Here is a 27,843-nt window from a genome sequence, read left to right as displayed (position 1 = left end):
GGGGGGGGAGAGAGAGAGAGAGATGGGGAGAGAGAGATATGGGGAGAGAGAGAGAGAGAGAGAGAGAGAGAGAGAGAGATGGGGAGAGAGAGAGATAGATGGGGAGTGAGAGAGATATGGGGAGAGAGAGGAGAGAGATGGGGAGAGAGAGAGAGAGATGGGGAGAGAGAGAGAGAGAGAGAGATTGGGAGAGAGAGCGATGGGGAGAGAGAGAGAGAGATGGGGAGAGAGAGAGAGATGGGGAGGAGAGAGAGAGAGAGATGGGGAGAGAGAGAGAGAGAGAGAGAGAGGATGGGGAGAGAGAGAGAGAGAGAGCGTGAGATTGGGAGAGAGAGCGATGGGGGGAGAGAGAGAGAGATGGGGAGAGAGAGAGAGAGATGGGGAGAGAGAGAGAGAGAGATGGGGAGAGAGAGAGAGCGTGAGATGGGGTGAGAGAGAGAAACAATGCATGCAGGGCAGAATTAGGCCAATATCCACTAATAATAAAAACTCAAAAAAGAGCAATTAAGTTTTGGAAACATCTAAAATACAGTGACTCCCTCTCATATCACTATCAAGCCCTGCAATGCCAAGAGTTGAGCAACGAAAAGAGTCCCCTCATCCAGCTGGTCCTGGGGCTGAGTTCACAAACCTGTTCTACTAACACACTGAAGCCTCAGGACCAGAACATCCAATCAATCAGGATAAACCAAATTACAACACAGTCAAGACAAAACTATATTGCTTATTGGGAAACACAAACACAAATTTGAAACCCAAATTTGAAACCCTTATTCATGGTTTCAAAGACCTCTCTGATGAAGATAGGCTACCTGTCCAGCGCACTACATTTCTGCCTGCCATAAGTTGAGGGACAGTGTCTGACAGACCAATCAACCTGCACATGTACTCTACTGTATGCTTATTGTTATTGTTGAATGTATGGCTATTTTGACCCTTGGTTATTGTTGTTACTGTTGTCCCATTGACAATTTTGATTCTCATTCTCATATCCAAAATAAGCTTTGGCAATATGTACATTGTTACGTCATGCCAATAAAGTGAATTGAATTGAGAGAGAGAGAGATGGGGAGAGAGGGGGAGAGAGAGAGAGATGGGGAGAGAGAGAGATGGGGGAGAGAGGGGGAGAGAGAGAGATGGGGAGAGAGAGAGAGATGGGGAGAGAGAGAGAGGGGGAGAGAGATGGGGAGAGATGGGGAGAGAGAGAGAGCGAGCTAGAGAGATGGGTGGGGGGGGGATTGTGGTTTACGTCATCCACTCCAGATTGAAGTTGAAATGAACCCAATACAATACAACAGGGCCCTGTTCAGCAGGACACACAGTCCTATTCCTACGGGTGACAGAGAACTCACCCACGATCTCGCGGATAGTGACGGGCTGGGTCAGGCCGGTAGGGGGGCTGCGTCCAGCAATGTTCACGGCCACCACTCTGAAATTGATCTTCTCCGCGGTGGGGAGGTTACGGACCGTGTAAGTCTGTCTCTCCACCAGCTCAGTGTTCGCTACCACCCACTCCGTGTCTAGGACCAAAAGAAAGGGAAACAGACTGAGGAGGAAGCGATCAATGAGTTTTGACTGTGTTTATACGTAAGGTTTGACCAGGCCAAGGTTTTACAATGACAAAGTAGGTTTTACCATGATAAATGAGATTTGGCAGTGATAAATGAGCTACAGTATGGCTGAGATAAATAGGTTTTGACAGTGTGATAAATGAGGTTTGACCTTGAACGAGGTACGACAGTTATGAATGGGGTTTGACAGTGATGAATGAGGTTTGACAGTGATAAATTAGATTTGACAAAGATATATAAAGTTTGACAATGATAGACTATGGCGTTTGACACAGGGTGTAGGAAACTGACCGTTTGAGTAGCTGTGTTACCACAACTTGTAATACACAACAAATTACTGTTTTTGGACAACATTCATTTCATGCCATTGTTGAACTGACACAAATCTGTGTTTAGACACAGCTAGGCCTAATGAAATTCCCATTTAAAAGGGTCTTATTTTGTCTCACACCCTCACCTCCCTCCTTGCAGTACTCAATAACGTATCCGTCCAGGCCTCCGGCACCGATCTTCTCAGGGGCCAGCCACTTCAGGGTGCATGTGGTGTCTGTGACATCATGCACCTTGAGGCCCAGAGGCTCACTGGTTGCAGCTGTGGTGGGAAGAGAAGGAGACAAAAGACGCGGAGGGAGGTGCGAGACAGATACAGGGACAGAAAGAGAAAGAGAGAGAGAGAGAGAGAGAGAGAGGGGAAAAAAAGAGGAGACACAAAAGACAGAGACAGTGAGAGAGACAAAACTACTGAAAGTGGGGGTTGACAATACTGAGCAATCCAGAAAGACGCGAGAGACAACCAAAAGTGAGATCCGTTTGAGACTCCACCCACCGATGGGCATGAAGGGTTTGGAATTGAGGCTGGGCTGGGACATGCCAATGCCGTTGACGGCGTACACCCTCATCTCGTAGAGCACGCCCTCAATCATCCTCTTGGCCTCGTACGTCACCCCCTCGTACACGTCGAAGTTGAGCTTCGTCCACCTGGTGGAGCCCTTCTTCTTCCTCTCCATGAGATAGCCTGAACGAGAGAAAGAGGAAGAGAATGAGTGACCCATCCATCCATCCATCCACCTATCACATTGTTCTGTTACTAAAAGGGGTTACTCATGTTTTTAACATGAAAGTATTTCAGTATTTAAAAACCTGTGACTGGTGCGCCACCGTCGAACTTGGGTGGCTCCCAGACCATGGTGGCACAGTCTTCTCCCACCGAGGTACACTTTACATTCTCAGGGCAGTCAGGCACATCAACAATCTTGACCAACAGATGAGCCTTGTCCTCTCCGGCAGGGTTGGTGACAATGATGGAGTAGTTGCCCTCATCCTCTCTCTCTGCCCCCTCTATGATGAAGCAGCTCAGGTCCTTCCGGTTCTCCGTCCTCACACGACCCTCCACAGCTGTGATTGCCTAAGAGACAAGAAATCAAAACACGCCCACGAGCAAAAGTATGTTAGCCTGAAAATAAGATGTGTTTGGTTTCATGAACATGTAAATTGATTAAAGGTATATCATATCTGTATATACATATAAACCATACCGGAAATATTCAAGACAAAATTTGAGTTAAATAATTAGCAACTGACTTCCACACATATTTATATGAATTACTTTAGGAAGTGCCTACCGTGTCTCCCTTTGCCCAGACGACAGTGGGAGGAGGCTCTCCAGAGATCTCCACGTCCAGGCGCAGCTTGTTGCCAGCCACCACAATGATGGTGTTCTGGGAAACCATGTTGCCGGTGGTGTCTAGATGGATCTTGGGTGGGTCTTTATACACAAGGCAAATAACGGTGCGAATGTAAATGTACATGTTAGATTATTATATCTACAGTATATTGATAATTAATGTACACACACACACACACACACACACACACACACACACACACACACACACACACATATACACAGTGCATTTGGAAAGTATTCAGACCCCTTGACTTTTACCACATTTCAAGACAGGATTGTGTCAAAGAACAGATCTGGGGAAGGGCACCAAAACATTTCTGCAACATTGAAAGTGCCCAAGAACACAGTGGTCTCCATCATTTTTTAATGGAAGAAGTTTGGAACCACCAAGACACGTCGTAGAACTGGCCGCTCGATCAAACTGAGCAGTCGAGGGAGAAGGGCCTTGGTCAGGGAAGTGGCCAAGAACACGAAAGAGCTCCAGAGTTCCTCCGTGGAGATGGGAGAACCTTCCAGAAGGGCAACCATGTCTGCAGCACTCTACCAATCAGGCCTTTATGGTTGAGTGGCTGGATGGAAGCCATTCCTCAGTAAAAGACACATGAAAGCCTGATTGGAATTTGCCAAAAGGCACCTAAAGACTCTCAGACCATGAGAAACAAGATTATATGATCTGATAAAACCAAGATTGAACTAATTGGATTGAATGCCAAGCGTCACGTCTGGAGTAAACCTGGCACCATCCCTACGCTGAAGCCTGGTGGTGACAGCATCATGCTGTGGGGATGTTTTTCAGCAGCAGGGACATGGGAGACTAGCAGGATCGAGGGAAAGATGAATAGAGCAAAGTACAGAGAGATCCTTGATGAAAACCTTCTCCAGAGCGCTCAGGAAGACTGGTTCACCTTTCAACAGGACAACGACCCTAAGCAGACAGCCAAGACAACAGAGTGGCTTCGGGCTAGTGTCTGAATGTCCTTGAGTGGTCCAGCCAGAGCCCGGACTTGAACCTGATCAAACATCTATGGAGAGACCTAAACAATAGCTGTGCAGCGACGCTCCCCATCCAACCTGACAGAGCTTGAGAGGATCTGCAAAGAAGAATGGGAGGAACTCCCCAAATACAGGTGTTCCAAGCTTGTAGTGTCGTACCCAAGAAGACTGGAGGCTGTAATCTCTGCCAAAGGTGCTTCAATAAAGTCCTGACTAAAGGGTCTGAATACTTATGTAAATATCATATTTCAGTTTTGTATTTTTAATACATTTGCAACCTTTTTATAAAGCATGTTTTTGCTTTGTCATTATGGGGTATTTTTTGTAGATTGATGAAGAAAAAAAATGATTTAATCAATTTTAGAATAAGGCTGTAAAGTAACAAAAATGGAAAATTCAAGGGGTCTGAATACCTTCCGAATGCACTGTACATTGATATATTGCATATATTGATGTGAATCAATAGTTATGGCATTATGTTTATAGCAGTAATTTAGAAAACCTACCTTGGCGGGGGACATAGTCGATCTTAATTTCTGTTGAAAGGAAAACAAAATGGATTTATTCATATGTGACTTGAACTGATGTTAAGGGACTTTATTTCCATTTAAACAGTATGTATAGGCATGATGTAAATTTCTCCACAGTTGGTGAATTTGTCATTTAAAAAAAAAATATAGATATTTTTCTCATCTTTTCTCTCTCTTTCTCTTACCCAGGAAGTTGAGTTTGGCGGACAGTGAGAGGGCATATCCGTCTGGGATAAACGTATAGTCTCCAGCGTCCTCGGGCTTGACGTCGTCTATGGTAAGCCGATGGATTCTAAAACACATTGAGGATGAGGAAGTTGTTAATGAATTGCCACATTCTAGTTCATTAGAGAATTACACAGTCACAGCTCCTCGTCATTCTAGAATACAATACATACTGAAAATAAAAGACAGACAGTCCACGTGGTTACATACGACCGTAACACACTCTGTAGGCAAAACATAATCAGAAGTTGATACAAAAACATAATTACAATCTAAAGTCACTTGACACGTAACATGGGCCCGTACCTTCCGATGTGGGTCAGCTTGATGTGACTACTGGGCACCACTCCACGCCATCTTTGAGCCATTTCCCTGTCACCTTCTCATCAGACACCTCACACTTGAACATGGCCTGGTCCTCGGCCTTCACCGTCAGGTCAGCGATGTTCTGCAACACCTCCAGTTCTTTCTCTGGGGGGGGGGGAAGCAATTTGGGAGAGGGCAGAGTGAGAGAGACAGGGATAGAGAGGAAAGCGAGGGGAACGAAACAGAATGCGGAGAGAAAGAGACGGGGAGAGAGGGAGAGGGAGAAGTGAGAGGATACCCAAACTAGCATACCTACAAGTGTTTGTCCACAGCACTACAACAAAATCCACCGCAGATATAGAACTGGATTTGAATCACCGCGAAGACTGGAAAATATGTCTCATCTTTTCCCTAGAACAAAGAATGGTACCTTCAACTTCCAGCTCTCCTTTGGTTCGCCCGCCGTTGGTGAAGCACCAGTACATTCCAATGTCATCCAGCGAAGCCTCTTGGATGATGAGCATGTGCTTAAACCCGTCCTTCTTAAAGCGGTACTTATGGGAGTCCCTGGAGAGTTCTTGGTCCTCAAACATCCTGAGGAGTGACAGTAGGTGACACAGAAACACCTGAGTGAATTGTTCAGACACCAGGAACATAAAAATGGTTCAGGCCTTCCAAGCTGAACTTTACTTTCCTTCTTTTTTAAACTTTGAGGTCAGTACTATAAAGTATCCATTTTTACTACACAGTTTCTTAGTTAACGCCATGTAAAATACCACAATGATACCAGATTAAAGGGGACTGTCAAATTTAAGCATTACTGAAAGGTTTACTGACCAGTTAACGTGTGCTCCCTCCACAGACACCTCCACCTCAAACTCCACCCTCTCTCCCACCACCACGTGGTAGTCATCCAGCAGCTTGGTGATGGTGACCGGGGGCTCTGGAGAGGACGACAACAAGAAGACACCATTTTCATGTTCCTTAACACTGGGACATTATTGTAAGTGCAGTGTAAAAAGCATTGTGTTTATTACTTGGTACATTGGCTACACGGTGGCCCTCAGGGGTCAAAGTCATTTTCGAAAAATGTGTGACAGTGAGCGTACACAACTGCAAATATTTTTTGTAATATATATATTTTTTTACATTATTCAAAATCTTTTTTTGTTGTTTTATGATTATATTACTATGTAAATGGGAGTCGTCTCGTTAAATAAAGGATACATGAGGTAACACTTTACAATAAAGGTACACTTTATGATACATGAGGTAACACTTTACAATAAAGGTACACTTTATGATACATGGGGTAACACTACAATAAAGGTACACTTTATGATACATGGGGTAACACCACAATAAAGGTACACTTTATGATACATGGCATCAGCAAATCACAACTCCACACTCTTAGAAAAAAAGGGGTTCCAAAAGGGTTCTTTGGCTGCCCCCATAGGAGAACCCTTTGAAGAACCCATTTTGGTTTCAGGTAGAACCCTTTATGGTTTCAGATAGAACCATTTTGGGTTCCATGTTCAACCCTCTGTGGGAAGGGTTTTACATGGAACCCAAAAGGGTTCTACCTTGAACCAAAAGTATTCAACCTGGAACCAAAAAGTGTTCTTCAAAGGGTTCTCCTACGGGGACAGTCGAAGAACCCTTTTAGGTTCTAGATAGTAGTTTTTTTTCTTCTAAGAGTGTAGACGAGTGAGAAGAAGGCGTACCTTTGACAAACACCTCTGTGAAGGACTTCTCTTCCCCAATCACACACTCGTACGCAGCGTCATCAGCCAGGCTACACTTGTTGATGGTGAGCGTCCTGAGGTTGCCAATTGATTCTATGATGTACCTGGTGCACAGATAGAAAACGGACACACGGACGAAAGGATAGACAGAGACAGCATTGTGAATGAATGTCGTTTAACATTCTCCGAAAGCCCGTTTATAAGACTTGTATGAGCAGCATGTAAAACTTGAATGAAATGGCAATCTACAGTTTTCCGAAAGTGATTGACCTGTCATTTGTTTAGAAGAACTAACGCATGGGTTATTTTAGTCTTCTAAAGTTGTTGCCGCAATAAATCTCATAGTTCATACTGGGGATAGACAAAAAAGAAAAAACGTTTTTAAAAGAAAGAATAGAAGAGTATTAAGTTAAGAGCTAAAAGTACTAAGTAATCAGAGGTGAAGTACAGTAAAGGCTACCAAACTGTCACGAGGCCACAAGTAAACAACTATGGCCATTAAATTAAGCCTTGTCCATGATATTGATTCAGATCTGACTTTGTACATGAGCAAGGATTTTTCTGAATAGAAGACATTTTGGCAGGCAGCCCAAGTGTTTTTTTTCTCGGGCTGCGTAAGTCCAAACAGCTTTTTAATGTGAACTTAAACGACTAATCAGATACAAAGTATGTAGAAAAGATAATGGACCAATCCATTTTTTTTTTTTTATAATAAAATTTTTCAGAACTAACAATCACCAAAATAAAAGTAAAAATAAAAAAAACTATGAATTCAGCCGTATTGATTTTGTTATTATGTTTGAGCAAAATGCATAGAATTTCAGGAAATTCACTTTAAAACTGCAGCATTTTCTCTCAGCTCCATTGAGAAATGTGTATAATTGCAGGAAAGTGGCTTAAAAATGCAAAAAAAATCTCTACACTGCCAAGATGGGGGGGATTCAAAAATTGTAGCAAAAATTTTCTGATTAAAAAAAAATAAACATGAGGAGTTTATGCGCAGGGAATGATATGACCTGTCAACGTGATTTGTTGGCCACCGAGAAGCTGATTATGGCTTCCTAGAAATAAAATGTGTTGATGGCAGCGCAATTTAGAATGATGGAGTTGCGGAGAGATAATTTTAGAGAGCTATTTTCCAGCGCTGCCGGTCAAGTCTAGGAGACGTGGAGAACACCAGCTTAGCTTGCGGTAAATCAGATAGGGCCAACTGTGCAATTAATCACATATCTGCCATTGCTACAGAGAGAGAGGACTCTGCTCGACCAATGCATTCCAGAGAGAAGACAAAAATAGATAGGCCTACATTGCCTTTTGATGGGAGATTGTTCAATGGAAGGCTTACATGATGCAAAACGTCTTTTCAAAACAAATATCTTGTTGACTGAATAGGCCAAGAGGAAAGTAAACAAACAACCTGGTGAGTTTGCTTTTTGTGTTTTGCGTTAAGTCACGTAAACTCGTTACTAGGAAACAGTCACGTAGCCTATAGCTTCCTCACGTAAGTGGACTTTTTTGAATCTATTTTGTAAATCTCCGTTAGTGGCCATCTCCATGAATAGCCTTCGCACTTCTTTCACTTCCCCTTGCTAGTATTACGTCAGTAAGATATGGCCATATCCTAACAGGAGATGCACGTGATTCGCTTATTGACATCAGTCATTTCTGCAAAGGTTCTTGCTACGCCGTCATTTCTCAAGTTGGGGTTCGGCCCTCAGTACTGATATGTTCTAACCATAATGGTCCTCAACGAGCCTCAGCCTCCCAGTAGCCTCTTCTAGGATGTGTGTGTGTTTGATGGTGTGTGTGTCTGTATTTGTGTGTTTATTTGTGTGCGTACTTGGCTGATGATTTTATCTCCTGACCGTTCTTCAACCATTTGACCTGGGCATTTGGGTCAACCACTTCCACCTGCAGTACGATTTTCTTGCCCTTATCCACAGAGTAGGCAGACTCCATTCTCTTTAGGAAAGCTGCAGGGGAAACAGAGAGCATGACATTGGGTACAGTTGTTGTAAGATTGGCAAGGTACTACCGTTTGTTTAATACCTTGGAGAAGCTTTTTGTTTTGGTAATCATAAGAAAGTAAAGACAAATATAACAATATTCCCCCCCCCCCTCTCCATCTTACCGTCGCTGTGCTTGGGTTCAACCGTCTTCATCTTCTTCAGACGCTTAAGCAGACCCCTCAGGTCTGTAATGCCGTACTCAAAAGCAATCTTCTCATACTCGCTGGGTTGAGCGTTCTTCAGGATTTCCCACACGTCTGCCTTCTCCTCGTCTACGACTGGCTTCTTCTTCCTGTGGGTGAAAGACGGAAGGATGAGGCAGGGAAGGAAGAAAGAGGGCCCCGAGATGAAGAGAGGGGACAAAGGGAGAGGTTCCCTCGTCAACGATACAAAAACCTATCAAATCAATGGTCATTTCACTCTCAGTTTCAAGTGAATGACTCGTTCCAGCACATTCTATCATACTATCCAATCAACTTTGTGCTCGTAATCTAAAGGATAGGCTACATGAAGGAATGTACTGTACACTGCACATGGATGTAGCATTAAAACATGATACAGCTAAAAACAATAATAATGTAATCATATATGCATTTTTTGATCCCTGGAATGTGGTCGGTGATCCCTGGTCGCTGGAATGTGGTCGGTGATCCCTGATCCCTGGAATGTGGTCGGTGATCCCTGATCCCTTGTACTTTATGTGATCCCTACATATGGCACACAATGTAAACAGTGCTCACTTCTTGGTAGCTTTCAGCAAAGCACTGAAATCCAAACTGCCTTCGTCCTCTCCAGCATCCCTAATTAGAGAAAGACAGTGCACAAAATATATACTGTCATTCTAGATTAAGCAACGGACATTATATCTTGCTGAAATGCAGTCAAACACATTACGGATAGCACTCAATCATACACGTACACAGGTGTGCACGCACACACAAAGCAATACTAATAAGCTCAAACACGAATACAAAATGCTTACGTTCTTTTGAATGCGGCCATAATATCATGTTGCTCCTCAATATGCACAGCTGGAATAAGAGGGATTGCATAAAGAACACATATGGGTTACAGTTGCGTGCACCTAAACTGATTACACATTTACATTTTAGTCATTCAGCAGACGCCCTTATTCAGAGCGACTTACAGGAGCAATTAGGGTTAAATGCCGTGCTCAACGACAGATTTTTCACCTATTCGGTTTGAGGTTTCGAAGCAGCAACCTTTCGGTTACTTGCCCAACACTATTAACGGCTAGGCTATCTGCCACACTTGTAATAACCCCTATCTTAAGTTAAGAACCTCTGATTGTGCATTCATTGGAGTTGAACACATTTTTCGATACATCAGATAATGATGGGCTCACTGTCTAGTAATTTTAACTAACATTTAATCCAATAGCAAAACATTCATTATAAAATCTTCTGTTCTTTTGGAAATTCTGAATAGAAGGAATAATAGATGTTAAATAATATTTTCCAGTCAGTATTTAGGTATAACTTAAGTTAATGGGTGACACATCATCACTTCCTGACAAAGGCAATGATGCCTTCTGCTCTACAGAACGTACCAAAACAATAACCCTTTAACTTAAAGGGTGCCTTGGGTCCCTTGAGGCAGTGGTTCTCAAACCTCTTCTCGAAAAACCCCAGTCGTTACATGCATTTCATCCATTTCAAAGGTAGCACACTTAATGACTCAACTCATCATCAAGCCTTATAGATGAATCAGATGCGATGGTAGTTCAGGGATACAAAATATATTGGGGGTCCCCGAGGAGAGGTTTGAGAACCACTGCCTTAAGGGGACAGTGGTCAGTGTTCCTAAAATGTCCCACTCACCCTCCACGGAGATGTCAAAAGCGCTGCTGTCGCACTTGTCTTTGGAGGTGACCTCACACCTGTAGGCCCCAGCGTCTCCAGGGACCACCTTGATTATCTTCATGTCCCAGGTGTAGATCTAAGTGGAGTAGAACATTTAAGGGTGTGTGTGTGTGTGTGTGTGGAGGCAGAGCCTCAGAATGGGTGCTAATTAGTGAGTGAGACTGACAGCCGGATTCACATGAGTGAACAAGGCCTGTTTTTGTGTGTGTGGGTGAGAGCGAGAGTGCGAATATGTGTATGAGCATGCGCACGTTTGTGCTTCTGTTTTGGCTGGTCATTTCTGCTGTACATGGGCATTTGTCAACTTGTATTCGTGTATACGTGACAACTTGCTTGTCTTTTACCTTTTCAGAGAGTATGATAGAAGTGCAGAAGACAAACTGATTTATTCAGAGAGAGTGGGGGAGGATTGGTGATGCATAGAACATTCCCTCACTTCTGTCCTCCACTCATCCAGCCAACCCCACCCACTTCCATAGACGTACCTTTGTGGCTCTGTCAAAAGTCTCTTTGAACTGCATGTGTTTTCCTGCTTTGCTGCCCAGGTCCAACCACTTCCCCTTCAGCCATTTAATGGTTGGTTTCCTTGATAGTGTAGTAGAGTCCACTTTGGCAGTAAACACAATGTCCGTACCTGCCATTCACAATCAACACTCAGAAAGCCAGTAAAGCCATTTTCTATTTGTATGTGTTCCTATACCAAAGTTCCTACCGTACAGTTGAATTGTGTAAACTTCAGGTCAACAGGTTGGTAAAGTACATGACAGAATTAGGCCTAGTGTAGTATTTATATACAGCAAATAACTACTCAGTTTAACAATATCCTACGTGAATTCAAAGTAGTAAGACAAATTGGTATTTGCATGCTAGGATGTAGCTAGTATTAGTCAACTGCCAGTGTTGTTTGTATAACCTGTTATGGCAACCGTAGTCTCAGGGTGCTGAAGAAACAGTCCTGTAATCTCCTGCGACTGATGGAACCCTGAGGGGTGTGAGGGTAGAGATGAGAACACACTTCCAAACACACACACATTAACGCACCCGCACTCACAGATGTAGGATCTTAACTTGATCACTCTTTTGTTGCTGAGAATTGTCCTGCTCCTGCACAGCAGGAAATGCATACTTGTAGTGCATTTGAGTTTTAAAAAGGCTTCCGTAGTTTGCAATTTCCACTGAAATCTCAGAATATATTTGCCCTAACGAAAACTGTATCAACCCCTATACAAATGTCAATTTAGTATAATCCTCATAATAATTCAAATTTCCTGTTGCTGCAGGATTATCTTCCTGCTGTAGAGAACGCATCCTACTATCAGTCAAAAGTTTTTGAACACCTACCCATTCAAGGGTTTTTCTTTATTTTTACTATGTTCTACATTGTAGAATAATAGTGAAGACATCAAAACTATGAAATAACACATATGGAATCATGTAGTAACCAAAAAAGTGTTAAACAAATCAAAATGTATTTTATATTTAAGATTCTTCAAAGTAGCCATCCTTTGCCTTGATGAAAGCTTTCCACACTCTTGGCATTTTCTCAACCAGATTCATGAGATGGTTACCTGGAATGCGTTTCAATTAACAGGTTTCAATTTTTTTCCTTCTTAATATGTTTCAGCCAATCAGTTGTGTTGTGTGTTGTGACAAGGTGTGTGTGTGTGGGGGGAGGGGGTATACAGACGATAGTCCTATTTAGTAAAAGACCATATTATATTATGGCAAGAGCAGGTCAAATTTAACGCTTTTTGGTTACTACATGATTCCATATGTGTTATTTGATAGTTTTGATGTCTCTTCACTATCACTCTACAACGTAGAAAATAGTACAAACAAAGAAAAACCCTTGAATGAGTAGGTGTTGTAAAACTTTTGACAGGTAGTGTACACATTTTAACAATCATAACCAAGAGAGGTTTCGATGAGCACTTACGAGTCGTTTGGATACCTCTTGAAACACAAACACACACATGTACATAGACACACAAGGAAGCAAGCACGAGGAAACAACCTGGTCTCACACCTTTTTTTCGTAACATATGCATGTTTTGAACAATCATAAACACACATTTTTGGATGAGCGCCAATCCCTTGTTTGGATACATCTTGTAACACACACACATCCAAATACATCCACACATCCAGAAAGCTCATAATACTGTAAACCCATATTAACTGTGCAGAAATGTTACCAGAATAATCAATAGCACTGAAACAATTGTGAAAATCAAGTCATAAAATCAAGATACTGGACTGGACCACAGTCTTTCGACCATAACAGACAACGGAGGAAACGTTTCTTGTACCGTTTGACTTCTCATCTTGCTAGTTCTGCTAGGGTCTCTAAATTAAGTAAAACAGTTGATTTATTACTATTAACAGATTCACCATTTCACAAACTTCCAGAATTAGAATGCTATTCGCTGAAGTTGTCAAGATGTTTGTCATCAAGATCTATGATTCTATAGTGGTGGGCACCAATATCGATAATTCAGTATGATATCCATATCATTGGATATCGATATGAGCAAGGCGTATGTTGATATCTGTTTATCCTTTAAGCAATAAGGCCCAAAGGGTGTGGTGTATGGCCAATATACAGAACCACTGCTAAGGATTGCTCTTAGGCACAGTACAAAGCGGAAGGCCTGGACACAACCCTTTCATCAACCTTCTCGTCACTTGCTAGCTAGCCATCGACCTGCTAGTTAGCCTCTGCAGCTGAAATGACAGCAAAAAGCAGCTTCACTTTTTGTTTGTCCATTATAATGACGCTGATGCATTATTTCGCCTGGGTCTGGTTGGAAAAGTTGCTGTTTCGTCAGGACATCATTCACTCTCTATGGTAGGATACAGGGAGAGATCGCATTTCTACATGGCATTGCTGAGTTCGGTGAAAAAGACAGCAAGGTTTATACAAACCCCCATCGTTGCAGATCAACTGCTAGGCTAGAAGCAAGGGGAAATGTGTTAATACAAGCCTTATTGCTTTTCTGATATCATTTGCCTTGGTGTGCATAGTGAAACTTCAATAAAGCAGTATTCAAGTATTTTGTGTCATACCCATGGTACATAGTCCGTTTTAGCCAATCAGCATCCACGATTCAAACATGGTTTATATTTAAGTAATAAGGCCGAGGGGGTGTGGTAGATGGGCAATATGTCACAGCTAAGAGCTGTTCTTATGTGCAACAGAACACGGAGTGCCTGGATACAGCCCTTAGCCGTGGTATATTGGCTATATACCACAAACCCCTGAGGTGCCATATCGCTATTATAAACTGGTTACTCGTGTAATTAGAGCAGTAAAAAATATGTTTTGTCATTCCCGTGGTACATGGTCTGATATACCACAGCTTTTAGCCAATCAGCATTCAGGGCTCGACCCACCCAGCTTATAATAACACACTGTTAAACTATACTATTATGTAAAAAAATATATATATATATACAAAACATACATGCACAAAACCCTCTCACAGACCCCAAAAAGGTCTAGAAATACAAAATATGTTACAACTTCCCTGGTGTCCCCTTGGGAGCTGTTAATAATGATAAATGGGAGCTAACAGTGATGTGTTTCATTTGCTGGTCTCTGCTGTTCTCGGGAAGAAATGACAAGTCCTTATTGTCTGAGTCAAAGCCAGGTAAAAATACAATCAATATGTAGTCGCGGGTAAGCTACTACAACACCGATTCATTGTAAACATGCATAAGCATTTATAAGAATTATAATTCATAAGCATGTTTAAATAACATTTAGTGTTCATTTGTAAAGCATAAGAATGAATAAATGCTTAAAAAGTATTACCAGATAACCCTTAAAAAGTTGTGTTAAAAAACACATTTTTGACTACAATGGCTATTCCATTAGTACAGCCTTGTATCTGGTTTTCTTTAAAGCCATTGGTAAGTAGGCCAAATAGACAGGATGCAACTTGATACTCATGGCCATAGCTTTGCATTACATTGAGGCTTTAGACGTTTCTGAATCAATAAAGTTTTGGTATCAGAAAATTATCAACACTCTTCCTGTGCCTGCTTGAATGATAGGTCCAAAATGGAGATTTATGCCTAAAAAGACATAGCCAAACATAATGATTTTTCATGAGATGGACACAAACAAGAACTGCTAATGTTGCATAGTTTTAGATTTAAATCGTTATAAATTGTACTCACAATTGAGGACACAAGCTCAAGTACATACTGTAGCTAAATACTATGAAAATAATATATTGTTTATTCCATTCAACAAAAGTGAGGCAATATTGCTTGAAATGACTGAAATGCTTTCTAAATATAGTAACAAATCAAATTATAAACGACTTAGTGTAATATTTCACCTGTATTATAACGGCAAAAATAAATATGATTATCAGTTACAGTACAATACCGACACAATTTCGTAACTGACGACAGATACTTTTCTTCGGGAAACGTCCATTGAGCAGCGCAGAGACGCCGTTACAACGTTGGCTTTAAGCAGAAGTGAAGGAATCTGTCTGTGGCCAAGAGTATGTTGTCTTGTTCTAGGATTCTATGAAATGATTTAGTATTGTTCATGTTGAGAGCTCTAAATCCATCTGGGAACACCACAGTGAGATGAAACCACAATTTGGATTCACTTGACTGTCCCCTTTCATTATACCGTCTCCCAGGCTAGGCTCCGTTGCTCAGAAGGAGAGCAAATCGATTATTTATCCGGGTAGGCCAGAAAATGTGACGTGTCACTCCCTATACAAATGTGGGGTCTGGAACCTGACATTTTAATGCAGCTCCGCTCAGAGAGTGGTAGCGGAGAGCAGACAAATGGGATTTTCTGGCACAATAAGGCATGGGACATTACAACATTGACACAGTGCTTTGTACACCAAAATGTCAGTCGGGGAACTGGTTCAGGACCTCTCACCTCTCAAATAGGTGACTTAACATCAAAGACTATACAGAGGAGACATATAATGTAAACCACCTTCCACATTTACATTTTCACTTGGGGCTGGAGCTGCCTCAGCAGTTGCCTCTGATAATTACACATTGTAATGATTAAATCATCAATATGTCTTTCCAAATATACATTCAGGGGTTCACAGCGAAGCTGGATTACATTTTCTTCCTTGACATGGTCAAATACCTCAAGCATAGACTGGGAACTTGTTATCTCTTTTGGAACACAGGAACTAGAGGCAATGAGTAACTTGGTCAAATAGAATGTCACTGATTGACCAATAGGGGCGCCGTTTTCAGCAGTCTCACTTAAATCCTCAAATACGTCGCCCTGCTTGACCTAGAAACGTGAAACTTTGTATGTAGGCTTCTTTCCTCATGCTAAACAAACTTGGCTCAAGGATAAGATCTGTTAGGACAGATTTTCCTCCATCTTGAAAATGTTTGAAACGCTTTTAAAAAAACTAAACAACTAACACCAAATTCTGTATATAGGCCCATAGTACATATCTCAATTTAGTTTGAGAAAAAATAAGGGATTGGTGTCCATTTAAATTCTTTGTATATCCACTGCACAATGACCTATCTACTTCAAACTTTTAGGGTCATCAAATACATTACTATGATGGAACATGTTAAGTTTGGCATTAATATCTTTAAAAAAATAAGGAAACTATTAGCAATTCACTTTTTGGACGACGCAACACTAATGTTTAAAACAATCCCCCCCAAAATATTAATGTACTAAGTGAGATTCACTCGAAATGTGGTCTTTGGACTCATTATAATAGTCCCTAAAGAGTTTGAGAAAATAACGTTGATGCATTCATTCAAAGATGGCCACACTTTACCAGTAGATGCATATTAGCCAATATAAAAAATATGCTACCAAATACTTTAAAGGATCTTCTTCTCATGAACCAGGACCAAATCACAGCACATGTGGAATGTAGGGACATAGAACACGTCTAAACTTACGTTTGTTCAAAAAGACGGCTAAGTTATTGACATAAAAAAAAAAAGATTTTACATGTCCACTTAATCCACTGTAAATACACTCCACATTATGTGGTCAGAACATAGTGAAAAGTGGATATTTTATTAGGGAAAATATTAAACAGGAAGTCCTGCCTCTTGCAGTCTGCGTATTACAGCTGTGAGAGTGTATTGAACTATTTTGGAATGCTAATGTGGAGAGTACCGACTGAGATTTAATCAATTTACACAAACAGATTGACAAAATAAAGTCCCAGAATTCAAAGATGACTGCAATATACCAATACGCTAAAGCTAAAAATATTTAACAAATCTTAACATAAATCAATTGACCCCAGAATTGGTACATAAACTCAACACATTAAGTAATTATTTGAATAATTCCTTGTGGTATTGAGAGATAAACATGGTAATGTTTTCACTAACTACACCTAAAGGTTAGCTAAACATTAGCTCCTACATGATAGTGCTTGCTTTGTTATCGAAACTGATTTTGTGTCCTTTCTTTCATCCTGTGAACCCCTGTTCATTGCTGCTCGCAGCTATATCCCAAATATATACAGTATCAGTCAAAAGTTTGGACACATCTACTCATTCCAGGGTTTTTCTTTATTTTGACTTTTTTTAGGATGTAGAATAATAGTGAAGACATCAAAACTATGAAATAACACATATGGAATCATTTAGTAACCAAAAAAGTGTTAAGACAATTCAAATTATATTTTATATTTGAGATTCTTCAAAGTAGCCACCATTTGCCTTGATGACAGCTTTGCACACTATTGGCATTCCCTTAAACCAGCTTCATGAAGTAGTCATCTGGAAAGCATTTCAAGTAACTGGTGTGCCTTGATAAAAGTTAATTTGTGGAATTTCTTTCCTTCTTAATGCGTTTGAACCAATCAGTTGTGTTGTGACACGTTAGGGGTGGTACACAGACAATAGCCCAATTTGGTAAAAGACCTAGTCCATATTATGGCAAGAACAGCTCAAATAAGAAAAGAAAAATGACAGTCCATCATTACATTGAGACATGAAGGTCAGTTTTCAAGTGCAGTCGCAAATACCATCACGTACTATGATGAAACTGGCTCTCATGAGGACCACCACAGGAAAGGAAGACCCAGAGTTACCTCTGCTGCAGAGGATAATTTCATTAGAGTTACCAGCCTCAGAAATTGCAGCCCAAGTAAATGCTTCACAGAGATTAAGTAACAGACACATGTAGAAATCAAGGCACACTTAACCAGCATGGCTACCACAGCATTCTGCAACGATACGCCATCCCATCTGGTTTGCGCTTAGTGGGACTATCATTTGTTTTTCAACAGGACAATGGCCCAACACACCTCCAGGCTGTGTAAGGGCTACTTGGCCAAAGAGGAGAGTGATGGAGTGCTGCATCAGATGACCTGGCCTCCACAATCACCCAACCTCAACCCAATTAAGATGGTTTGGGATGAGTTGGACCGCAGAGTGAAGGAAAAGCAGCAAACAAGTTCTCAGAATACGTGGGAACTTCATTCCCGAAAAGCATTCCCGGTGAAGCTGGTTGAGAGAATACCAAGAGTGCGCATAGCTATCATCAAGGCAAAGGCTGGCTACTTTGAAGAATCGAAAATATAACATATATTTAGATTATTTTAACACTTTTTTGGTTACTACATGACTCCATGTGTGTTATTTCATAGTTTTGATGTCTTCACTATTATTCTACAATGTAGAACATAGAAAAAAAAAGAAACCCATGAATGAGTACATGTAGGTGTGTCCAAACTTTTGTCTGGTACTGTATTTACAAGTAAATATTTCCAGTACATAAACTGTATAAGGTAAGTATTTCCAAAAATCGAATTATACAATATTAAAAAAGCTTTTGCCTCTTATAATGAACATTGGTCATAGTTCCTTGGGAAAGAGAAGAAAATGACGACATTTTCATTCTCCCTTTCCTGGAAATAAAAGTACTGTGTTTACTTTTCACTTTCAACTACAGTAACCAGACAATTTCATTATAAACAATAATTGTGCTGCAATCATGCACCATCAAAGACAATAATATGGTGTCGCCATGTCCAAGACCAAACAAAACCATTATAGAATATATTAAAATAACTACAATTAACTCCACATACATACACACATACATTGTACGGCATTACTCAGGCAATCAACACGTACAGGCCCATACATGTTGTGCATGGTACAAAATTCCATGTACTGTACATCCAAACATTCATATATTACACAAAATATACAAGTACATCATTGTTTCTTCTGCTATCCCCATTAAAGGAATGTACTTTATATATTTACATATGCATATATTTATTTTCTTATCTGCAGTCTCTCCTTGTCCATAGACTGCTTTTAAAGTAAGAAAACAAATATATAAACATGTAATTTTGAAGCGATAGTCCAGCAAAATTACATATTTGTCACTTTCGTGACTAAGTACAACCCTTAGCCGTGGTATATTCACAATGTACCACACACCCTCGGGCCTTGCTTAAATAGACCAGACTAGGGTCAAATACATGAGTCAAATACATAGGTCAAATACTTGACAGCATTTGAGGTTGGGCTATTATAGTTAGTTTAATTGTACTGGGCAAGCTAAATCAAGCGCAGAGCAGTGTTTGACCGACAGTTGAAGTCGGAAGTTTACATACACTTCGGTTGGAGTCATTAAAGCTAGTTTTTCAACCACTCCACAAATTTATTGTTAACAAACTATAGTTTTGGCAAGTTGGTTAGGACATCTAATTTGTGCGTGTGTAACCGATGTCACTCGCTCTGAGACCTGAAGTAGTTGTTCCCCTTGCTCTGCAAGGGCTGCGGCTTTTGTGGGGCGATGGGTAACGATGCTTCGTGGGTGACTGTTGTCTGTGTGCAGAGGGTCCCTAATTCGAGCCCGGCGAGGGGACGGACTAAAGTGAAACTGTTACACATGACACAAGTAATTCTTGCAACAATTGTTTGCAGACATATTATTTAACTTATAATTCACTGTATCACAATTCCAGTAGGCCAGAAGTTTACATATGCTAAGTTTACTGTGCCTTTAAACAGCTTGGAAAATTCCAGAAAATGATGTCATGGATTTAGAAGCTTCTGATAGGCTAATTGACATCATTTGAGTCAATTGGAGGTTTCCTAACACCTGAAGGTACCACGTTCATCTGTATAAACAGTAGAACACAAATATGAACACCATGGGACCATGCAGCCATCATACCGCTCAGGAAGGAGACGCGTTCTGTCTCCTGGAGATGAACGTACCTTGGTGCAAAAAGTGCAAATCAATCCCAGAACAACAGCAAAGGACCTTGTGAAGATGCTGGAGGAAACGGGTACAAAAGTATCTGCATCCACAGTAAAACGAGTCCTATATCGACATAACCTGAAAGGCCGCTTAGCAAGGGAGAAGCCACTGCTCCAAAACCACCATAAAAAAGCCAGACTACTGTTTGCAACTGCACATGGGGACAAAGATCGTACTTTTTGGAGAAATGTCCTCTGGTCTGATGAAACAAAAATAGAACTGTTTGGCCATAATGACCATCGCTATGTTTGGAGGAAAATGGGGAGGCTTGCAAGCTGAAGAACACATCCCAACCGTGAAGCACGGGGTTGGCAGCATCATGTTGTGGGGGTGCTTTGCTGCAGGAGGGACTGGTGCACTTCACAAAATAGATGGCATCATGAGGTAGGGAAAATTATGTGGATATATTAAAGCAACATCTCAAGACATCAGTCAGGATGTTAAATATTGGTCGCAAATGGGTCTTCCAAATGGACAATGACCCCAAGCATACTTCCAAAGGACAACAAAGTCAAGGTATTGGAGTGGCCATCACAAAGCCCTGACCTCAATCCTATAGGAAATTTGTGGGCAGAACTTAAAAAGCGTGTGCGAGCAAGGAGGCCTACAAACCTGACTCAGTTACATCAGCTCTGTCAGGAGGAATGGGCCAAAATTCACCCAACTTATTGTGGGAAGCTTGTGGAAGGCTACCCAAAACGTTTGGCCCAAGTTAAACAATTTAAAGGCAATGCTACCAAATACTAATTGAGTGTTTGTCAACTTCTTTCCCACTGGGAATGTGATGAAAGAAATTAAAGCTGAAACAAATCATTCTCTCTCCTATTATTCTGACATTTCACATTCTTAAAATATAGTAGTGATCCTAACTGACCTAAAACAGGGAATTTTTACTAGGATTAAATGTCAGGAATTGTGAAAAACTGAGAAAAACTGTTTAAATGTCTTTGGCTAAGGTGTATGTAAACTTCCGTCTTCAACTGTACATGTATTTGACCCAGGTCTGCTGTTGACAGTTGACACATAGGTTGTGTTCTCAGTCATCCAGTACAAAGGCATCCTCTGCTAGTTTAGACAGTCCAACAAAACTTATCTTACCCTCCTCTCCTTCAGGCAGTGCCTCATCTGAGAAAAAGGAAGCATTTTAACTGAAAAACTATAAAATAGACACATTCCTTTGAATTGGACATCCGATTCTGACGCACACAGAACCAACTCTACTGCGAACACTGGACTTCCTTGAGGGACTGAAACAGGGTTATTGCACCACCAAAATATGAGAATGACGTGGTTCCACACATGCCAGAGTCTGAGGAATTATTTAGAAAATACAGATATTTAATCTAATCATTTTAAATATCAAATGTTAACACACTGAGGAACATGTATACTGCACAGTGCAGTACATGCATACGAACACATACAGTACATTGTGTCCATACGATACACATACTGCATACTTACATACATAGTTCTGTTGGTTTTGCATCAGCTAAAATGTTTTTTTGTTGTCTTACTTTGCAAGATATCATATTATGAGTATTATAGGTTTACCATGACCTGAACACAGCCTGTATGCAGGCACATACGTAGGCACCTACGTACATACATACATACATACATACATACATACATACATACATACATACATACATACATACATACATACATACATACATACATACATACATACATACATACATACATACATACATACATACACATACATACATACATATACATACATACATACATACATACATACATACATACATACATACATACATACATACATACATACATACATACATACATACATACATACATACATACATACATACCTTGTACAGTATACTAATACAAGTGCCCCCAAGACATGCTAATATCTCACCACTACCAATAACAGGCGAGGTTAGCATGCTTCGGGGGCAGGATATTTGACCCTCTGTAACTTTCTCACTCATCATTATTCGTGATTGATTCAGGATTATCCATCATCATGGTGGCATCCACATGAATGTCAACGTGTTTAGAACACAGGAGGCTGGTGGCACCTTAATTGGGGAGGACATGCTCGTGGTAATGACTGGAGCGGAATAAGTGGAATGGTATCAAATACATCAAACACATGATTTCCATGTGTTTGATGCCATTATTATGAGCCGTCCTCCCCTCAGCAGCCTCCTGTGGTTTAAAGCATATTCTATTCTTATTTACAGTAAAAATTACGCAATACATCATTTACTGTTAATTTCTGTTGGGCACAAATTAATCTGAGACACAAACAAAAATAAATGCAAACACATTCAACAAGTTTGTAGAGTCATACAGTAGGAATATGGGACCAAATACTAAACTTTTTTGACTACTTTCTTTACAAGAATCTTTAGGGGTGTCAATCATTTTGATCCCTACCTATTTGAGAGAAAAAATATTACTTGTTTAACAAAATATCTTTCTTTGAGAAATTGTATAAAATATTGTTTCCCCATTTGTTTGAGCATGCAATATAGCTCAGTATTTAAATTATTTATTTTATACAGTTGCTCATCTTTTTCAATGGAGTCAATTTCAGACAAGAATGTACATACATACAGACATGCATGCATATGTACAGGTAACTGCCTGGCGTGTTCAATTGGGCTGAGATCTGGTGTTTGACTTAATTAACTCACTCTGTGTGGAAGCACCTGCTTTCAATATACCCTTGTATACCTAAGAAATACAGCAGTCAAACCCACCTAGCACACACATGCCACTCGCGGGTAGTATACGCAAACAAACACACATCAAACACGTGTGTACATAGACACAGCTTTCAAATCAGATTGTAATGCAACCATAAACAAACCAACACACAGCTGACGGAGTACATGCATTTCCACATCTTCTTTACTAAGCAAATGAATTCATGTACTTTGGGACATGGTTAGTTCAGTTAAATGCATTAAGATCAAACAAGTAGAAAAATTCAAAAACAAGACGAAAAAGACAAATCACATAATGATACAGATAGAACAAAAACAAATAAACAGAGGAAGACCGCAAGAGTGCAGATGATACATAATCAAACAGGACTACATCAGACATTAAAGTGCATATGATAGCATATTTTACAGTACGGTACAGTACAGTACACTACATAAAGTACACTGCAGCACAGTAAGTCTTTTATAATCATTTAGACAAATGTCTGATGTGTTTTAGCAAGTAATAACAACATTGATGTTTGTCCGTACAGTAGCCCACAGTAATTCTATTTTATGCGTTAATAAATGTTTCTCTTTGATTTTGCTCATTCAGTTGACCAGTCACTCTGTCTGAAGTTTGTTTCTTTGAGGAAATACTGCACGTACAACCAAACCTATCAACACTGAACACTCAATACAATATAACATAAGTGTCCCTTACCATCTTCTGCTGGTTTTTCTTCAGCTGAGGAAAAATGATCATTATTTACAGAAGGACCACAGCATGGATATTAGACGTGTTACACAGACTAACAACTGAACTGGGAAGTTGATTTCTTTTAGTATTTCCTTTATACATGTCTTGCGCCTGGATTATTTTGATTTTAGCCACTTTAAAAAAAAATGCATTGCTGGATTCTGGGACTGAACTGAATTGAATATTCACTTTATTTGGAGGACAAAGACATTTAGCCGGGTGGAACCACCCTAATCGCGGCGTTCAGCATTCTTTTTCACTGCGCGGACCAGTCTGGCATTCCTCCACATTGAAACTGTTTGAGTTTATGCCTAATAATTGGAATTATTCAAAACTAACTTGTCAGCGATTGGATCACCTTCGACTAATCAGAGGAATGTAGCCATCTGGCTGGTTCCACCAGGATAAAATACATTTTTGCTCGACTAAAACAGAGACGTCATTTTTGCACTTTCATTTGTAAATTCAGAGACCGAGTCTACATATTTCAGTCGATTTGGGGGATATTTTGGTTTGATTATGTGTGCCAGCTGACGGAATTGTGACCACATGTTCTATTAGCGGCATTGGGATTAGTGACAACCGATCGTTTTCGAATCACATTTTCAGTGTTACGCTAAACTGTTCAAAAGTGTTGCATTCTAAACAACTGTGTGAAGACCATAGAAAGGTGGCTTTATTGACACTGAAACTGGGGTCTGTACTAGAAATCATCACCTTACCTTCTGCAGGTGCTTCTCCTGAGAAGGCAAACAAAAAAATGGTTAGATAAGAAGAAGTGGACAATATATAACCAGTCATCAGTACTGGTCAAAACCATGACAATATGCTCATATCTTTATATGGGTGTTGCAATTGCATGAAAGTAAGACAATGGGTAAAATGATATTACATTATCATGGTACAGATGGTTTAGTTACATGTTTTAGTTTCATCAGTCCACTTTGCCATTCAGCCCCTTCATATGCACAATAATAACAGATGCAGACATGGCTTTGTTTTACAGTAGTTCCTGTAACCTACCCTCCTGTAACTTACCCTCTGACATGACCAGTTGACAAGAAGACATGGGAAAATGTGAGTCATTATCATGTCTAACTATGCCACTGTAATGCACTCAAAGGTCGCCACCAAAGGTTACTCACCCTCGCCCTCCGGCTTCACTATAAAAACAGAAACACACAGTACACGCACATCAGAAGAATTAATAAGACTGTAGGGAAATCATTGTTGATCCTCAGTTGATTCCTAAATAGGTATTTGCATGACCTACTCTGAAATGGAAAACATAAATGGGCAGTGTTACAATAACGTATGCACGACTACAATCATGAAGCCATTGCAATTAACGCAATGTTTACCACTTAAATTGAGAAAAATGGCATTTCAATAAAAAAAGCTTTGTTTCTACGCTCAATGGTACATAACGTTTTCTGACAATACTTAAGTATTTTAAGATGTCTAATTTAAGACGTAAGGTGATAAGACTAAGCTTTATTCAATATTGGCCTTTCCCTCGCAGCTTTTGCTGTTTGTTTGCAACAGATGGTCCATGCAATGACATTAGACCAGCTATGTTAAATGTTGTGTTTCATGTTACTGTGTGGCTCACTTCTTTGGAGTGTAACTCTAGAGTGGAAGACACCAGACTTTTATATCCACTTTAAAATCGTCACCAGTAGAATTTGTAGGAGACTGTGAAACACGGCCTGCATTACCCTTAAATTTGATACCTGACCCCAAATTTCACTGTGAACTCAGGGTCATTGGATCACCGACAGTAGATATTTCTGGAACGGGGCATTGCTATCTGCCCTGCCGGTATGACTCCTCTTTCTGGTCCATCCGGGATTTCGTCCAGCCAGCCTTTTTGCCTATCAGGGGTATTGGACAGGGGGACTGACTTTGGATTGGCTGAGGCAGAAAGCTGGTAAAAGAACCCTCTAATCTGAAATAGACGCATCAGTCATATCATATAGCTGGCTCCCAACGATTTCTCAGGCCCAACTACATTACCGTGGGGGGCTGGAAAAGGGAGGGTGTATTATGTCCTTGCTGAAGTCATGTCAGTTCTCCCTGAGTTGCCCATCATTGTCTTAAACAGTCGGAGCTGACCTCTGCTGCAGTTCTCGGCCAGGCTGTCTCTTTCTACCCAAAAGCTCCTGCTAAAGTACATCTTTCAATCCAGGAATACCTTTGATCGATCTAAAACATATACGTTGACCATCCGTACGTTCTTCTTCTCAGATGACACTTTGTTTTACAGTCTGCTTTTTACCTGGTGTCTTTGGTTACTTTTTACATGAAGGGTAACTTTTGTTACCAACTTTTGTCTCTTTCGGTTTCATAATGCACTGCTTGATACCAGGTATTGTGTTGTCTTCCGTGTGTTTAGGTAAGTATCAGATAGAATGAATGGTTATCACATAACACCTTTAGGTACATTGCTCACATTTTAGTTTTTAGTTGTTGTTTTTTTTTTTACATCTGCTTCAAAAATCAATGTAAAAATACATCCTGCAACACAAAGTAATTGGATAATACAGACTGCAGGGTATTATCTGGCTACCATCGTGGTGTGAATGCCCCTGATACCCTGTTAGAGGAGTAGGTGTAAATCTGTAAAACACTCTTCAGTATGCCAGAAGAGTCCAGTGCATTAGGGAAATGGAGGCTACTACAGTCCTAGTGCCATGGCACAGCTGGGGCACTAACACCAACTCACAATGTGTCCATACTTGAGATTATGATTTTAGTATGTGGTATTCCCGGTGTAAAAGAGATACTGGGACTTCATAACACCTACAAAACTTCTCTGATAGGTTGGAGTCACTGAGGGCATGACTTGGTTCAACATATGACGGCCTCTGGTGATCCCTGGGTTACGGGTGTAGGGCTATCGTGATGACCGTATTACTGCCGCACCAGCAGTCAGGAGTCATGACCTCAGTCAAATTTCATGTGATTGTAGGTCACGGTAATCCCATCCAAAGCTGCGCAAATGAATGCTATTGATTGGTAGCCTACCTGACTTGCTAACGGCCCTTTCCTATGGCCAGGTACTCAGTGCTTTATGTCCCTCTAAACACTCTCTAAACACTATGAATTTGAATATTTTGAACGATGAGGAGTTGATAGTGATGGTAGTTAGATGTCCCGTTCCAAAATGGACATGGGAAAGCCCTAGGCCCAAAATGCATTAATTAATTTGGTCCGATTTGCGTGAGGGAAGCAGCAGAAAAGCTCATTGTTTTGCTGCTTTATTAACCAGAGCTATAGAGAAAGGGAGAGAGGGGCCGTGCGGTGTGTTTGAATGAGTGAGTAACGCTTACTACAAACTCTATGAAGACGTAAGATTCGGAGTGTTGGAATGTGGTTTTATGTCACAAAAGGGGTAGCTCCTTGTAATAAACTCTAGCATTCAAAGTGCGTTTTTACTACCTGAAAATTGAGACAAGCCGTATCCCTCCACAGTCGTGGGAGCAGTGTTGTCGCTTGGTTCCTATAGGATTTGTAGGCTATTCATCAAAGTAGACTATTTTGCATTGATTACCAAATATAATCTCAACAACAATTTAAACAGTAAACCAAACAACCAGAATCGACCCAAAAATATATTTTACTTAGCCTGTAATCAGTAGTTATTACTTCTATCAAAAATGGTAGAACCTGCTGTACCCAACAAGCTAGCCATGTGCGTTTTCTGCGTGACCAAAACAGGATGACGTTCTATTTGTAGCAGATATGGGAATGAATACACAAGCAGCATATCAAACTGGCGTAATGTTTTTTACACTCAATATTTGCAGTGCATATTTTCTTCATTGTAAATCTGATTATTTCACATGGTGATGTGGTTAACTTAAAAGGCTAGCTAGCTTGCTATGTTTATATCCAGGCTAAAACAAGCCAGCCAGGCTGCCAACTAAAGTTAGCTACTACTAACAAGGGAAGGCAAAATTAACAGACAAAAAAACAACTTTTTTTGCTATTTTCCCCTTGTGAATGGGAGTGAGACCGGTGAGGATATCATGTTATCAAAATATGTCCACTACTCCAAACATTTCACTCCACCCACACACATAGAACAACGTAGTGTAGATTGTAACCTTAAAGATGTTGGGAGGCTCTAAATGAAATATACCTTCCGGTAACCCGCCTCACCCAATGTGATAC

General features: G+C 40.6%; 1 protein-coding gene across 1 annotated transcript in view; it reads right to left on the bottom strand.

The window, feature by feature from the left end:
* mybpc2b (myosin binding protein Cb) overlaps positions 1-27,843 on the bottom strand; it is a 49,886-nt gene that overhangs the window by 5,077 nt on the left and 16,966 nt on the right. Inside the window, 22 exon segments of the mRNA XM_064923783.1 lie at positions 1,353-1,520; positions 2,029-2,163; positions 2,398-2,586; positions 2,712-2,976; positions 3,194-3,336; positions 4,758-4,787; positions 4,967-5,073; positions 5,313-5,352; positions 5,355-5,477; positions 5,743-5,906; positions 6,150-6,255; positions 7,040-7,164; positions 8,901-9,033; positions 9,192-9,361; positions 9,810-9,869; positions 10,052-10,100; positions 10,911-11,028; positions 11,438-11,586; positions 11,866-11,934; positions 23,632-23,655; positions 24,390-24,407; positions 24,813-24,830. Coding sequence (XP_064779855.1) covers positions 1,353-1,520; positions 2,029-2,163; positions 2,398-2,586; positions 2,712-2,976; positions 3,194-3,336; positions 4,758-4,787; positions 4,967-5,073; positions 5,313-5,352; positions 5,355-5,477; positions 5,743-5,906; positions 6,150-6,255; positions 7,040-7,164; positions 8,901-9,033; positions 9,192-9,361; positions 9,810-9,869; positions 10,052-10,100; positions 10,911-11,028; positions 11,438-11,586; positions 11,866-11,934; positions 23,632-23,655; positions 24,390-24,407; positions 24,813-24,830 — 2,403 coding nt within the window.

The sequence above is a fragment of the Oncorhynchus masou genome, chromosome 18 (genome assembly GCF_036934945.1).
Source record: "Oncorhynchus masou masou isolate Uvic2021 chromosome 18, UVic_Omas_1.1, whole genome shotgun sequence".
Lineage (NCBI taxonomy): Eukaryota > Metazoa > Chordata > Actinopteri > Salmoniformes > Salmonidae > Oncorhynchus > Oncorhynchus masou.
The sequence above is the reverse complement of the archived record's forward strand: the minus strand, read 5'-3'. Positions and strand labels throughout refer to the sequence as shown.